The sequence below is a fragment of the Petaurus breviceps genome, unplaced genomic scaffold, assembly GCF_028583685.1.
Source record: "Petaurus breviceps papuanus isolate PSGF00001 unplaced genomic scaffold, PetGlider_PUasm1.0 90887, whole genome shotgun sequence".
Taxonomy (NCBI): Eukaryota; Metazoa; Chordata; class Mammalia; order Diprotodontia; family Petauridae; genus Petaurus; species Petaurus breviceps.
In genome coordinates this window covers 2151953-2169033 of record NW_027187370.1, presented here as the reverse complement: position 1 = coordinate 2169033, position 17081 = coordinate 2151953, and the positions used below count along the sequence as shown (strand labels likewise).

General features: G+C 41.2%; 1 protein-coding gene across 3 annotated transcripts in view; it reads left to right on the top strand.

Annotated features, from left to right (window-relative positions):
* Window positions 1–17081, top strand: part of CDK12 (cyclin dependent kinase 12) — a 61646-nt gene that overhangs the window by 44213 nt on the left and 352 nt on the right. The window contains exons 14-15 of one of the 3 annotated variants that reach the window (XR_011165662.1): window positions 14917–15040; window positions 16406–17081. The exon at window positions 16406–17081 is cut by the window's right edge and continues 352 nt beyond it. Coding sequence is in view for 2 of the 3 variants with exons in the window: in XM_069074297.1 (XP_068930398.1) it covers window positions 519–1231 (713 nt within the window). In the remaining variant the exon portion in view is untranslated. Of the gene's footprint in view, window positions 1–518; window positions 4478–14916; window positions 15041–16405 lie in introns of those variants that run through there. The other 2 variants (XM_069074298.1, XM_069074297.1) reach the window with 2 other exon arrangements.

Here is a 17081-nt window from a genome sequence, read left to right as displayed (position 1 = left end):
AAAAATAAAAGGTTTTCCAGTTCAATACAATTATCTTGTGCACTCTTAACATCTATTTCAGGTTAATATTGTATCATCAGACTTTCTGTACAGAAGATTCTTCCCTAGATTTGAAAATCAAATGTGTTTTCCCTCCCCAGTTTTCCTATTCCTACTTTAAAAAAAATTAATAATAACATTTGATCCAGCAGCTTAAATTGGGCTACCAGGGGCCCACAAGAAGAATGTCCCTTGAGAAAAAAGGGAGGGAGGGGGTCTGCTCCCAAAGGAGAACCAGAAAATGCCTTGAAATTTAATAATTTATGCCAGTCTGTAGATGTAGCATGCGACTGTTTTACTTATCTCTTTAAATTATTTTCCATACAAGTTTCATTTTTCTAATCCCAAGAGTTGATTTTTTTTCCACTTCTGGATTGTTTGTATAGGTGTGTGGGTGTATATGTGTGTATGGGTGCACGTATGTATGTATAATCACATGATTTTAAAGATGGTGTTTAAAAGAAGTAACCCTTCCACAGCATGTCCTCCTCACATTCTTCCACCAGAGAAGAGACCCCCTGAACCCCCAGGACCTCCACCGCCGCCACCTCCACCCCCTCTGGTTGAAGGCGATCTTTCCAGCGCCCCCCAAGAGTTGAACCCAGCTATGACAGCCGCTCTACTACAGCTTTTGTCCCAGCCTGAAACGGAACCTTCTGGCCACCTGCCACATGATCACCAGGCATTGAGACCTATGGAATATTCTACCAGACCCCATCCAAGCAGGACTTACGGAGGCACTGAGGGGCCTGAAACAGGGTTCAGTGCTACAGACACTGATGAGCGCAATTCTGGTCCAGCCTTGTCAGAACCTTTGGCCCAGACCCTGGCGAAGAGCAGGACTTTCTCAGGCTCTGTGAGCCATCTTGGGGAGTCGAGCAGTTACCAGGGCACAGGGTCAGTGCAGTTCCCAGGGGACCAGGACCTCCGATTTGCCAGGGTCCCCTTAGCATTACATTCAGTGGTCGGGCAGCCATTCCTGAAAGCCGAGGGAAGCAACAATACAGTGGTCCACACAGAGGCCAAATTGCAAAACTATGGGGAACTTGGGCCAGGGGCCACTGGGGCCAGTGGTTCAGGAGCCAGCCTTAACTGGGGAGCCCAAGCACAGGCTACTGCTTATGGAAAGCTCTATCGGGGGTCTGGGAGAGTCCCACCAAGAGGGGGAAGAGGGAGAGGAGTTCCTTATTAACCAAGAGACTGGTTTCCTGAAAGACTCCTTCCCTTTCCATCCCTTCTTTCTCTCCTCTGAACCTTTTAATGAAATCGTTTGCCAGATTGAGGTAATTGTCTGCATTTGGCTACTACAAAGCTGTTTGTCTTATTTCTTGCTCAGTTGCTGCTAGCGGGAGTTCTACATAGTACTGATGTGGGCATTTTGCTAGCCAGACCCCCTTTACTGGGCTGGGGCCAGAGCATGAACAACTTCAGCCCCTAGCTGGCAGATGCTGGTGAAAGGGTTTGGGGAGGGTCATTAAATTGAAAACTAAATGTTTTAGCAGCTCAGAACCTGCCCTCCTTGGTCAGGAAAGAAAAAAAATAGTTACAGCTCTGAGGCAAAAATCAGAGAGGAGGCTCTTTTGTTTTTGTTCCCTCCACCCTTCTACCTCTTAAGTGATTTCCCCCCCAGTCTTATATTTTATAATTTTAAAAAATAAAGTTCAGACAATTCAGTCTTCTGCATTGAGCAAACCTGAGAATGCATTGGCAGGTTTAAGAAAATGCACCCTCCCATCTGCCACCCCAACTTTTTGCTTTTAAGTGAATCTCTTTTTCTGTTAAGCTGCTAGACATCTCTTTTTCTGATAAATTTTCTGTCCCCAAAGTTTGTTCAATGTATGCCTTCTCTCCCTGCATCTGAAGCAGGTTGCAGAATGTGATTGTCTTGGGCAAACGTGGACTTTTTCTTCCCTTCCTTTTTTGCCCCATTTCGGAAGGGCCTCTTTTTTTTTTTTTTTTAAACCTTTTAAGACATGTGTGGGGAAATTGAACCTTTTAGAAGCTCAAGAGCCCAGGATGATTCTTTAACTTTTTTGAAATAAAGGAAAGGAAATTGAAACCCCAACATTGTTCTCCGTAACTCTTCAATTCCAAAAAAGGTTTAAAAATTGTTCATAAAACCCTACTCAAGTGGGGAAGGTGCTACATACCAGAGTTTTTGGTTTGTAAATGGGGACAGCCCTGGATATTGCTGCTGGACTGGGGTTACAGACAGTGCCTCTGTACTTAGCTAAAGATATAGCAGTTAGTGTACTGTTTACACATATATATTTTTGATGTCAGAAAGTATTTAAAGATCTTTCTGGTTCCCACAGAGCATTGAAATATTGTCAGAGGTTAAAAAAAAAAAAAAAGGAGTGGGGAATGGACAAGTAAAAGGACATATAAATTTAGTATAGAGTGGGTGTTTTTCCTGGAGATGTATCAATACCTGGTACTTTATTATTGTTATTAAGTTTAAAATTAAGGAACTGGGGGGAAGGAATCATATTTGCTATGTACACATACCAGTACCTATGCCCTGCCAATCCTTTTTGAACGTTCCCCCAGAGAAATTTCATGTTTAGTTTTGATAAAGCAGGTTGTATTGTGATTGCCTGGTTAGAACCTTGCCTTATCACAAGAATTCAAAAAGGGAAATGTTCTGAAGCTGGGGAGGGAGAGGGATACATATGAAGGTATATACCTGTATGCGCTTCATATTGAAGGAAAGATGAGTACCAGCATACGTAGTGTTTCAGAAAGGTACATACATCCACACAAGTCTTTATCTGCATAGATTATATATGATTTCTAAGAAGTTAGACCCCTTTTATGAATAAAGGTAAACATTGGCTGTTGGTTTAGCAGTCTGGGGGAGGATTTGCAAAATTCAAATGAATGAATATGAACAGTACAATAAGAGAAAAATACACTTTTTTTTTTTAAAGAAAGAAGAAACCTCCAAAGACATACATAACGCTCATTGTTTTTCCCTTTATTGCAAATGGCAGAGTTCTGGTGTGTGTGTGTGTGTTTATTTTATTTTATTTTGGTTTTTGGTCTGGTTTTTGCCTATGGTGACACAACACTGATTGGAAAGAGAATCTTCTAAACTATTCTGGCCCTGACATATTTCATTATCAACATGTCCTGCTGAATTAGCTAGCCTCATCAACACAGTGTTGGTGACCTGCATTAAAAGTCACTTGAACTTCTTAGTCTGTTGACTTTGGAGTCCTCATATATGGGCCTTTATACTTGGGATTATCTGAATTAGAGGCACTTGGCTTCAATTTGCTCTGCCTTTGATAAAGAATTTGAGTTTGGGATACTTTCACAAGTATCTGAAATGAAATAGGTTGCCCCACCCAGTCTGAATAAAATTCTCTCTACATTTTCATTATATTTTGGTTGTCAACTGTCATCTATCAGTTTTTTGGTGTGTATTTTTCCTCACCCCCACCATTGCCATTTAAAAAAAAATTATGCCAAATATCCTAAGCAATGTGCTTATTTCCTGTTGTGACCTGTACCCCTTCTGAGGTAAGGGGACAGGTGTGTTAGCATGTGTGTACGTATGTGTGATTTCCCTCCACTCTTCCATTCATTGTCTAAAACTTTAAAAAGAAAAACAGGCATTGGGGATTTTTGAATTTTTTAAGGGGGAAAAATCCCTTAACTGCCCTGAATTCAGAGGAAGAAAAAATAACTATGAATTATTCAGCTATATTTAAATGTGGTGGAAACAAAAGTTTGACAGAATTTCATTTTTGCTGATAAAAGAAAAATTATAAAACATAGTCTAACCCCATTAAAAATGGGGAATGGAGTTTTTTTTTATTGTACCATGAAGAAGAGAAACATATGAAACATTATTTTGAGCAGATGAGAAATTTTATTCCATTTCATAAATAAGGGATGGGAGGTAAAACTGTTTTGACCAGAATATTTTTTGTCATTTTGGGAAATTTTGAACCAGTTTTCTTAAGTTGCTCTGTCCATAGGAAAAATGGTGTTTTTTTTTTAATAAGGGAAATTATATGTGCTTAAAACAGGACAGTTAGCACCAAGTTGAGTAGGTCTTTCATTAGGCTGCTTCCACCTTAGACATCCCCTCCATATATGTATATATATATGTATACATATGTATGTGTGTGTATATATATATGTAATATACATATAAAGTTACAGTGCTGAAATGGTTAACAGGTTTTGAAGACAGAGATTGCTCTAGCAGAAAAGTGTCAGTGACCACTTTATTCTTTGAGTTAGGTTTCTGACACCATAAACCCCATCTTTCTCATTTTTTGTTTCTTCCTTCTCCCTTCCCTGCCCCCCGCCCCGGGTGTACCTTTGTCTATGTACAGATATTTTGTAATATATTAAATTTTTTTCCTTTCAGTTTATAAAAATGGAAAGTGGAGATTGGAAAATTAAATATTTCCTTGTTACTGTACCACTTTTGCTCCATTGCATTTCCTTATTCTGTAGCCTCTAATCAGGTGTGATAATATGTAAAGGTAATTTTCTTCTTATTTGAAATCAGGTATTCTCAATCTAGTGCACTGTAGGCTTGAAACTACAGAATTGGGTGTTCTCCACTTAAGGGGTAAAGCAGAGGCAAATGGTGTTTGAAAATTTGGGAGTGAGAATAGGGAGATGGGGAAATTTGGAATTGAGATGTAATTTTAAAGAGAAAATTGAAGTTGAAGTCTGTGAAGAACACAGTTGAAACATAACTCATGCAAGGTTATGCAAATAAATGATTATGCAAATTGTGGCACTGCCAAACCACAAAAGTTGAGCTTCATGTACCCTGACTCCTCCATGCAGGAGAGGTAAGTGGGTTTGAGCTCAGCCACAGATAAAGGAAAACAAAGTAGGGAACCCTTTAAAGTGAAGGAGTAGCATAAGTCTCAAGCCAAACACCTCCTGTTCTTGTGATGTTTCCATCAGAGGAATTAGGTATGAATAGTTGCTGTTTTGTTCATTTCTCCTAGTTGGCAAATTCAGGAAGCAAGTCAAGGACTTTTCACTGTTAAAGCTATGTTAGTGTCTGATTCTTCTCTTATATAACCACCTAAGTAAATCTATCCCCATTCCCCGTGGCAGAGAATGTTACAGATTAAGTTCTTCCTTCTAATAAGTTCATGCAGCCTATGAATCTAATGACAAAGACAGATAAGATTCAGAATAAAGGGAGAGGAAGATATAAGAAAGTTTGAGGAACTTAGGATGAAGAGGACAATTCCTTATTGACCAGTGGAGAATTGATAGGTAGACACAGGAAAGAGGAATGAAGACAAACTCAGGAATAGGAAATCATTGTTTCCTATGACTTGTAGAAGACTGCCTTTTAACTTACAAGTCTTAAAGAACCATTGCTGCTTTGCCCATGACCCCAGTTTTCTTTAATGCAGAAGTGATTGTAAACAGGAGAATGAGGCACTTCACTAGATATTTCTTGGGACATATTTGCTAATACTGTCTTGCTTTATTCTGATGGCTGAGCCGTAGGGAAAGGGAGTTGTAGACAACCTGTTTATGTTGCAAGCTGAGGCAAGGGTAAGACATTCCAGTCCACAGTAGTGAGAATTAATCCCATTAGCAGAAAGTAAGAAAAGTCCAATATTTAACTCTTAAGTCACTAAACTTAGCCTCAGTTTCCTTATCTATAAAAAGAAATTGTACAAGATGACCTCCAAGGTCTCTCCCAGCTCTAAATCTATAGTCCTTTCTCCATTACTTCGACTTTTGAGACCATTCCTCATTTTTCTATATAATACAAACCTTGCAACTCAATTCCACAAGTTCCCCTGCCACTCTGACATTTATTTTCCACAATCTCAGACTTTTCCTGTGTTGTAGGGATTTGTCTCTAGTGGAGTCAGAGGAATCTCTCAACCTAAGATTTGTTTTTGTTTTTGTTTTTAATTCTGGCATACAGCCTTACATTTTTTTGGTTTTACTTCATTTCTTTGTTCCAGCCTCATTGTCTTTCTGAAGAGCCTAGGATAGGTTGGAGAGTGAGGACATACTTTGGCCTCATCCCCCAGGAGAGGCTGAACATTCTCTGTTCAGGCTTTTATAGTGGAGATGAACAGGGCAGCATTGGGACTAGGAACACCAGAACTAGGTGCTGGTCCCAGGCGTAGGATTTTCCTCTTCCCTGTTGCTAATATTCTTAGGAATATTCTCCAGATAAGATGAGTTTACTCCAAATCAGGGGAGGCACATGGCATAGAAGATAGGAAAGAACTTGGCCTGGGTTTGCTTCTGCTAAAGATCTTCGTGACCTCAAGCAAGTCTCTTAACTTCTCTGGGTCTCAGTGTCCTCATCTGTGAAATGAGGAAATTGGACTAGATGATCTCTAAGGTTCTTTTCAACTTTTAAATTCTGTATTTCTAAGGAGAAGCAACCTTTAGCATGTGTGTCCCTGAGTGACAGTTGTTGACACTGTAGCACACAATATAAACACATCTGTATCCACCCTTCCCCTTCCAGCCTATGCCTTAGGCTTGCCAGAGGCATCCATTTCCCTGTTGGGTACCCAGGGCTAAAGAGGTTGCCAGTAGGGCTCTGCAGGAGCACAGCAGTATCTTAGAAAGGTTTTCAGCCATTTGGAGTGGGGTGGTTTGTAGGATAGAGAAGAGGAAGCCAAATGAGATCAGTAACATCTTAGAAGGACTTTGGCTTTGCTGGTGGGTATGGGAAGTTTTATTTATTTTGTGAGAAGGTAGAATGGAAGAAAAGATAAATTGGTTTGCTGAGTGCCTTCCAGCTGGGCAAGAAGGGGGCAGGGGTAGTTTTCTCTACTGCCCCCAGCCAGCTTTGAGGCTTGTTACTTCTACCACTGACATTTCAAAGCTCAGCTGCAGATGTTGTCTGTTGGACACAAGATTTGGTGTGGCTGATGAAGGGGGGCCTGCTGTCCATGGTAAGGCATGTGGAGGCTACTCTGGTGTCCTGGTGATTGGTCCCTGGGGCACTTGCATCAGTGCCTGGACACTTGATTTCTCTCCTATGCCCACCTCAAAAGATAATGTTTTGGAGCCAAAAAAGGGAAAAAAGCAAGAAATTAGTTTGGGGTGAATAGTCTGTGTTATTCTCTAGGGGTGGGTTATCTCTTAATGGGGCTTTTCTCACCTCTGACTGTGTCAGCTGGAGCTGTGCTGTAGTTTAGTCTTCTAAGGAAAAGAATACATGGGCATGACCCACAACAGGAAACTTATGTTAAAACACAAAGAGCTTTCCCAGAATAGTTAAGACACTGGAATGGAGTAATCCCTTTCTTTGGAAATGTTGCTCTGGATTGGCTTACATGGGCTTTTGTTTAAAGGCAAGAAGATGGTTAAATTGATTTCTCAAGGTCCCTTCCTACCTGGTAGTTAAGGATTAACTAGAGACTTTCAGTCCAAAGCATACCATTTCCCAGGGAGTCAGGAAATAATTTCTTGTCTCTCCATCTCTTGAGAGGCTATAAAAGGATCAGAACAAGACTTAATTTAAAGATAGGGTGGGTGAAAAGGCCTTGGTTTCTGAGTGGGCCTCAAGTCAGAGAATAGTCTGATGAACTCCAGAAATGGATTCTTGTACTCCATTAACATCTGAGACACCCTGAGAAGTTTGGCTATAAATCAAACCTCTGAGATCAAAGAGGGATTAAGAGAAATGAGGTGAAGTTGTAGGGGTTGATGAGGCAAAGTAGAATGGGGCCATGCTGATGTGGGTAGTAGCCTTTGACAAAAACCAGTAGCTCATTATTAACTGATGTTTAGTGTGGGAGCAAGGATTTTTTTTCTCAGCTTTCACTTACTCCAGAAAAACAATTGTTAATGTCTTTAGTCCTGTGGAAGGGGGAAGCTAAACGTTTAGAATGAGAAAGTGTGAGCTCAAAAATCCAGACCTTTTCCAACTTCAGAAACACCTGAATTCCCTGTACGAGAATTATTAATTCCTGATAGGTGATAGAAGGACTAAAAGAGGATTGAGGGCAAAGAAGTTGAAGGAAAGAGGAAGAGATATGGGATAAAGGAAAGAATTTGGGATATCCAAGTATCTCTGGAGTGGAGGGGAACTGAGAATAGCTGAATGTTTCAAAGCAGACGTTCTTAACCTCTTTTGTATCTTGATCCCCTTGTGGTAAAGCCTATGAACCCCTGCTTAAAATACTGTTTTTAAGTGCATAAAACAAATACAAAAGATTACAAAGGAACCCTATTATACTGAAATAGTTATCAAAAGATTTTTCTTAAAAGTTCACAAATTATAGGTCAACTTCCAGGGACTCACTATGTTTCAGTAACCAATAGTTTTTCCCCTAAGTTTAGAAGTATAGGATTGGCATGTTATAGCTGGGTATCAGGATTAAGAGAATCCTGCTAGAGAAGGCCAGGTTTGGTCAAGTATATAACTCATGTGAAGACCTTGATGTTGCTCTCTTTATGCATCCCAAGTGAATTATTCAGGAACTAGAAGAATAAAACCCATTTAAATGTTTGGGGGAGGGGAAGTTGTATTATTCTAGGTTAACCCTAATCTAGTTCCATTGGGTTTTCTCTTCATTGTAGCTCTGAATACTGGATTCGGAATAGAGAAGGGTAGAAAAGAATAGTAAAAGAAAAGGTTGAAAGTATCAGGGTATTTGACCTAGAGGGAATGAGGCCATAGCATGGAAGAGGGACTCACCCTCCATAACACAATTACTTTTACTGTCTTTAACCATTCATTTAAAAGGAATTGTGTGGAAAATGGTAAGATGTGCATTTTTATTACTGTAGAGGGCCAACTTTGAGAAAGTGAAATTAAACATTAGGAAGGCCTTACCAATAGTAAACACTGAAAGAGCAACTTCATGAGAAGTTGTGAGATCTCTGTCTCAGGAGACCTTTAAAAATAGGCACAGGTTTACCTGAAGTCCAAGAAATGAAGCTTTGGGATTGTGATTCAGATTCTAGGGACTCAGGTCATGGATTGTGAATACAAGAGTTGATCATGGGTACAAAGAATGAAATAGTCCTCATTCTAGCACTTTACAAACCAAAGTGGGGAGGCTGAATCTTCACATACCTTTGGCCCTGTTTGAAAGTTGAGGTGTGTGATTTATAGGTGGGTAGTTTTTTTTTTTCTTTTTTGTAGCTTGGTTTGAAGTCAGGCATTTGAATTTGTGTTTTGGAAGACCATATCCAATACCAGATTGCTGAAAGGACTAGTCTAATAGGTGGCACAGCACACATGTGTGTCCCTGGTTGTTTTGGGAACACCCACTCACATATGTACACACCCACATGTATATTGAACACACTAGCCTTTGTACCTCTCCTTCCTTCCTTCCTTTTCCTCCTTTTAGTCCTTCTTGAATGGATGCTTAGTACTTCAAGAGCCCCTGAGCTAGTGATCTCAGATGCAAGAAACCATTTTCCCTGGGAAAAGGCAATATGATATAGTAGAAAGGGCAGTAGACTAAAAACTCATCTGGACTCTTAGTTCTTAGCCTTGTTTATAGAATTTCAGTGGGGAAGCAATAATTTGACAATATTGAGTGCCTACTGTCTAGAGATTTAAATAGAGTCTTGGGGAGAAATCAAAGATAGTCCTAGTTTTGTTTGTTTTTTTTTAGAGGGGAGAGGCAAGGCAATTGGGTTTGTTCAAGGTCACAGCTAGTAAGTGTTAAGTGTCTGAGGTTGGATTTGAACTCAGATCCTCCTAACTCCAGGGCCAGAGCTCTATTCACTGCGCCACCTAGCTGCCCCTAGTCCTAGTTTTTAAGGAGCTCCTGAATCCTATTGGGAAAAGTGAAAAGCAGAGACAAGAACCTTAACAACAACAAAAAACAATTTCAAGAACACTCATAAATAAATGTTTATTTTTGTTTTTAGATCAGGCCTGTGATTTCAGTGGTGGGGGAACTCCCAGTATGGAATCTCCCTCCACTGATAGAGATCAATAGCTTCTGTAATTTATAGTCTTAGAGTTCCCTGAGATACTGAGAGGTTACCCCATTTTCATAGCCAGTATGAGTCAAAGACAGGAATTAAACTCTAGTCTTCTCTCTATGATATGACTGACAAAATGCCTCTCAAGCAAACATGTTAATGAATACAAATTAAAATGCTTTAGGGAAGTGAGAGTAGGGTAGGACAGGATTGTTGAGGGAGACGTTTTGAAATATTTGGAAGGAATGACATAGGCTAGCTGAGAAGAAGTGGAGCCTTTTAGATACTCAGACTGGCACAACCAAAGGCAAGTGAATGAGAATGAGCCTACCTTGTGTAAGTAAGACTGACGTGACTAGAACTAGATGATCCTGAGGAATGAGGTTGGTGAGTTAGTGGAGCAGCCTTCAAGGTCAGCCTTAACAAATTCAAATTTAGTTTGATTGACAATTCAGGGGCTCTGTATGTTTTTAAGCAGAGGAATGACCATAGAATGGCATTTGAGGAAGATTATATTATTCTAGCATGAGTTAGAACAAAGAGGGATGGATTGGTGATTTAACTGTTCCAGTTGTCTGGTCTTGAGGTAGGTGATGAGGGACTGGACTAAAGTAAGGACTAGTGAGACTAAAGGACAGGATTAGAGGAAAACCTAGAAATATTTAATGATACTTTTAATGGGAAAAATGAAGGTGGTAACTCCAGTGTTATGAACCTTGGAAACTGATTATGTGGTGATGTGGGCATTGGGAAGTGGGATGTTTTTGTTTTTAGGAGGAAGGGGGCATTACTATATAAACCTACTATAAGACAGGACTGTTTTCAGTATTGGGGAACATAGGTAGTGTGAGGCTCAGTAAGGGAACCCCAGTATAGTGGCAAGAGCCTTGGATCTGAAGGTGAAAGAACTAGGTTCTGAGTCCTGGCTCGCTTAATACCTGTGTCACCTTGGGCAGGTTACTTCCTCATTCTGGACTTCAGTTCCCCTCATATGTAAGTGAAGGAGATGGACTAACTTGATCCATCCCTTTCCTCTCTAAATCTATAATCCTTGTCCTTTTTTGCCCCAGTCCTCCCACTGAAGACAATAGGACTCTTGAAATCCTGAAGAGTGAATTTCTGTTCTCTTTGAGATGGGGGAAAAGTGAGAGAAAGGCCAAAGCTGTGGCTACTACTATATTCTCGTCCCAGTAGCCTAGCTTATTGGAAGTATGCTTGGAAGGTTTTGGTCAATTTGTCCTGGGTGTGGGAAAGAAAAATGTGAAGTTTTGCCAATTCTTTCTTTTTCCCTTAGAGCTTTGAAAGTAGGCTGTATCCAGCTGACAGCATCTGTCTATGGATATAGCACATTCTTACTCAGTGCTTGGAAGGCCTCTCTCTCTGTCCCTCCCTTGGGGTCGTTTGTATCTCCATCTTTTTTGCTCCCACAGCCATAAGGGAGGAGGGGGGCTTGTTTATTAATTGGGTTGGGAATGGGGAGGGGACCAGCAGGGGACTCTTTAGTGTATCGGGTAGGGGTCTTGCTGAACGAGCCCATTAGCCAACCCCACCGGCAGCTGAAACGGGGCTGCAGCCAAGTCCTCTGTTTCAAAAACTCTCTTTTGCCCGAAGCAGATCAGAACAAGGCCTGCGGGAGCCCTTAGCTCCTGATTGCAGCTGTGAGGAAGGACAGAACAGTTTATAGGAAGCCAAGTGGCTCCTGTCTTTCTCTCTTCCTCTGACTTTGGAGAGGGTAGAGGGCTGGGTCATTGTAGTCTCATTCCCTAAACACACACGTCTGAAGGATTTCCTTAAAGGGTATAAACAAGACTGAAAAATGTATCCATATTAGGAGAGTAGTGTATAGTAAATTTATGCTGTGGATATGATCCACATGCTCTTCTTCTGCCTACTCAGTCACATTATATGAAGGGTCACTGCCTAAGAACAAAGACCAGGCAGTACTAATAATACCAAAGGTAGAAGAGGGTGTTGAGATTAACTTCTCATTTCTTATCCCCATCCAAGTGACCTCGTTCTACACTCTAGAACTGTAGCGGAGTTTGAATTGGAGGGAATTGGGTGTGCTTTCTTAGATTCACTCTCTGTAGAGGAAAAGAGATTCTAGGAAGACTTTTATACAGGGCCTCACTAGAGCTCACTTATGTGTCCCCTTTGGTTTAGTCCAATCAAGAAACATAATAGTGGGTCTATTGCTACCAAGTGGGTTAGATGCTTCCCTGCTGAGTGCTGTCTAAATGGGGTTATGCCAGGTTATAGAATCAGGGAATATTAGAGAATAAAAGAACCATAGAGATCATCTCTTACAGCCTCTTAGTTGTATAGAAGAGAAAGGAATTCCTCTCAGCTAATAGTGAAAGGAATGATTTATTCAGAGGTTCCCTAGCTACTTAGTTGGAAGAGATAGGCCCAGGAATCAGGACAGACAGGTGCTTTTCCCATGATACCACTTTTTCATATTATATACATATATGTGCACATATATGTATATGTTTATATATACACACGTGTATATATACAGAGAATGAGAGAGAGAGAGGAGCATGAGGCATCCAGGCTGATGTGTGGGAGTGGTGGGGAGTTATTAGGGAAAAGGAGCTGAGAAGCTTTCTATGCATTTTGTCACTAAATGAATAATATGCAAATGTAATACAAATTGAGAGAAAGGCATTCTTAGAGTCAAGGTCTAGCTCACTTGGAAACATGACTCTAGTTATGGTCATGGCTGGGGATTCTGATACTCTCCACCTCTGGGTAGTGGTGGTCTTAGGACACCTATCACTGTCCCATGGGGAGAGTAGCATGGCCCCCCCCCCCAAAAAAAAAGATTATTAGTGGCAAGAGAGATTTCTTTCTAAGTTTGAACTCTGAGTCATAATACAGACACATTGAAATGCAAAAGAGGAAGAAGGGAAGAAAGGGAATAGGCTCACCTTACCAGGTAGAGAACCAAAATCAAAATAGTCTCTGAACCTGCAAAGGGTCCATAGACCCTCAGCGTGCTGGGGCTCCATCTGAGAGTATAAAGGTGCATGTCTCTAGGGGAGAGGGCAGCCTCCACCTGGTGGTGGTGGGTAGGGGAAGACACCATACAGAGTTGTCCAGTACTATGGTTGTGGACCACTACTTTGCTTTGGGTGCATAGTTTAGAAGAGCCAAGATGATAAGGAAAGTGGGAGGTTCCTTCTTTCTAACTTTTTCCAAGATAGGACCAAGGCATAATGGGAAAAAGAGAGGAAGAGCCAACTAGAGACCTTAGACATCAAAGTCCCTAACTAGTCAATGCTAAGAGTACACAGAGATAAGGAGTGAACACTAAGGCTGCCAATACAGCCGAATCTAGTTGTTAGCCATTGAATTTCCTTGTTTTTATCATCTGGTCCTGTCAGCCTCAAGGCTGATAGGAGTGAGGCAAAGGGCAAAATAAGGTGTTGGCTTCTATAGAATATGTAATATATATTATATGTTATAATATATACCTTGGGCAGAGGATATATCTCTTATTCACCAGAATTACTCCAAATAAGCTGCCTCATAGTCAAAGCCTTTTCCTGGCCTCTAAACCACCTTTCAGAGAAGTTAGAGCACACTTCTATAAAGGACTGTGATCCTCAGGTCCACACAGCATCCTTTCTCCAGTCAAGCTCATCAACCCAATGTTGTACCTTTCCTGCAAAATTTGCATGTATTACTTTATGACTTACCACTTTAATTTCTGTTGATTTATGTCTTTCTTATCTCCCCCATCAGACCTTTAAAAAAAAAAAAGTAGAGGTCTCTCTTTTTTTGCCATCTAGGGATGGGAGTAATAATACCTTACATTTGTATAACAGTATATTTTCACATATAATCTCTCAAGTGAACCTCACCCTAATCCTGTGAAGCAGGCAGCAAAGAGACTGTGACTGATCCAAGGTCATACAGTAAATCAGTAATAGAATGATGACTAGACTTAAATTCTTGTCTTTTTTTTTTTTTGGAGGGGGAAGGCAGGGCAATTGGGATTAAGTGACTTGCCAAAAGTCACACTGCTAGTAAGTGTTAAGTATCTGAGGCTGGATTTCAACTCAGGTCCTCCTGGCTCCAGGGGCGGTTCACTGTGCCACCTGGCTGCCCTTAGACTTCAATTCTTTAGATTCCTAGTCCAATGTTCCTTCTCATCTATACCACAATGTCTCTAGGAAATGGTGTCTGTTCTTTACTCAGTACTCCAAGTGTCTGATATGAATGAATGAATGAAGGAAGGAATGTATCATTTATTAAAGGCATACTTTGTATAAAGTGCTGTGCTAAGTGTTGGGAATACAAGTAGAAAAGAAAAACAATCCCTTCTCCCAAAAAGCTCACATACTAATGGGGAAGACAACACATATCGAAGGTTTTAGCTTTACATCAGATGGAAGGGCCCCCATGGTCCTTAGGGTTTGGGGGCAAAGCAGATGTGAATACCTCTTCTTTAGCATCATTCCCACTGATAAAATCATATCATTTTCTGATGTTGGACCAAATGATTATGCCAAAGATTTTGGTGACAAGAACTTTTCTGAGATTTCAGTAGCTGTGGCCATAGCACCTGCAGGAACAGTTGCTAGGCTTCACCTGAACAGGAGCTACTTCCCAGGATGATTGCTGAAGGCACTGAGCTGGAAGCATTGCCATTTTCAAGGGTCTTGAGTTCAGGGTCCTGGGTTATTTCCATCAATCTCAAGGTAGTAGTGGTGGCCAGCACGTACTGCCTCCTATTTCTCCCTCTCTGATGTAGCTCAATAAAGACTTACTGTCTTGTTTCAGTTTCTCCAGGTGTTAGGAGTTAGTGTTTAAGGGAATAAGAAAATTGTCATCATATCTAATATTGGCACACGTCAATTAAGTGTTCCCTGGTGGAAATAGCTTCCCTGACCTGGGGTTCCCTGCTTCATGGTTATAATAATGACCTGCCTGTCTTTTCTTTCTTTATAGAACAAGTTAATAGCAGGAAGGGAGGCTCCTGAGGAATGGGTGCCATGCCTACAATAATCTCACACTTAGAGCCCTGGAAAACCTCTTGGCACCCTTCTGGAGGTTTCTGGGATTCTGAAATCAGGTAAGAGGGTCTCACAGCTTGGCGGGATGCTCCTCACCCTCCCCTTTCCCTTGTCTTTGTGCCTTAGGGGAACCAAGTTACGTTTTGTTTTTTGTTTTAGTCTTTTCCCCTAGATCTTTGGAGAAAGAGATAATATCACTCCGTTTTGGTCATTAGTCCTGGTTCCACAGATACTTCCTAGTTAGAAAGTCTCACAACTACTTCCATGCAGCAATCCATTTCTTTCTCATTGTTCTGTTCTCACTATCAATGAACTGTTTACTGTCTTCTGAATACCCATCAGGGGCTAACAGCCAAGTAATCATTAATCTTTAGTTTTCTTTTCGCCTGGCTAGGTTCCCATCCTTTACATATGCCACCACCCTTTGCCCTCTCCTTCTTTCTCCTTCCCCTGCTTTATGTTAGGTGGGGAAGGCAGGGGATTGGGGAGGGGGGTGTCAGATTTCATTGATATGGGGGACTCCCAGTGTGGAAGTTTCCTCCACAGTTGCATATTATCAATGTATTATCTTCTGGAGTTACTTAGGGTGCTGAGAGATCTAAGGGACTTGTTGATGGTCACATACTTAGGTAACATTTGAACCTGGTTTTACTGCTTCCAAGGTAGACCTTCTCTCTCTATCCACTATACCAGGCTGCTCCTGTCCTTCCCTTCGAGCAAGCGTTCTTCATCTGGGGAAGGATTTCCGGGGGTACATGAACTCAAAAGAGAAAACAATTACATCTTTATTTTCACCAAACTTTGTTTTCCTTTGTAAGTCTATGTATTTTATTTTATGTATTTAAAAACTTTTTTTTTTCTGAGAAAGGAACCTGATCACCAAACTGCCAAAGGGGTCCACAATACATAAAAGGTGGACAACTTAGGGATATATACCCCCCAGCTCTCAGATCTTAGTCTTCATTTGGTCACATTTTGGTCACATAATATACCATTATAGCATCTCTTTGCCATTTAGATACCAACCCCACAGAGGCATCATACATAGTATAAGAGAAAGGACACTAGGCTGGAAGTTTGAAGACTTGGAGTCTTAGCCCCATTCTTTCACTTACTAATAATGTGACCTTGGATAAGACATTTAACCTCTGGAGCCACCATTTCCATTGGGTACTCCATGGTGTCTAAAGGGGCATTTTAAATGATGACATCCCAGAACGTGACCATCTAGCCTAGGTAAGGGGGTCACCATATAGAGACCTCACAAGCAGGAAGAAGGGGTGGGGATGTCCCTGTTTGAATATCCCTAAGGGAATGAAAAAGGCAGCCTGATGTAGTGGATAGAGAGAAGGCCAGTCTATTATGGGGTAAGGAAGAACTATCCTCATTTTCCTAACTAATATACTTTTCTACCTCCCTTTCAGGTCTTAATGAAGACCCAGCACATCCTGGGTGGTGAGTTTAAATCCTGTTCCAGAATTTATACAGACTTGTCAGCTGTCATCTTTTACTCCCAGCTCCTAGCCCAGGCAAGTCTCAGTGAAATAACTTCCAAATAACCTCCAAACAGGACTGCCTGTCTGCTAACTCAGAATAATATGATGGCAAAAGTGTCTCCTTCTCGCTAAATATTTCCAAAGAGAAGAAAGTCCTTATTCTCTTTGACTACCCTCTGCCCCAGTGACTTCCAGCCCTGACCACTAAGAAAACCTTCTTGCTGTACCTCTTTGGCCAACAAACAAAAAAGAGACAGTTCTCTTATTTGATGGGTATAGGAGGAAGGAACCAGTAAAACAAGATGATGGAAGAGAGCTGGGAAGAAAAAGTCTGACTGGGTGGGGATGGGAAACTGCCCCATTTGCCCTTTTTCAGTGGATGAGAAAACACTGGAGATTCACTCTATCCAGTGGCCTGAAGGCCTGAAGGTGTGTCCAGCCAGCTTAGAGAAGGGAGTTTGGCCGTGCCCCCAAGGAGAAGGAATTGAGGTTGTGAGATTCCACTAATTCCCAGAACTTCCCCAGGGACTGGAGAGTATGTTGGCCATAAGGAGGAATCAGCCACCAGATGTCACCCTCTGTCAGAGCTCAGGTGTCAACTGGG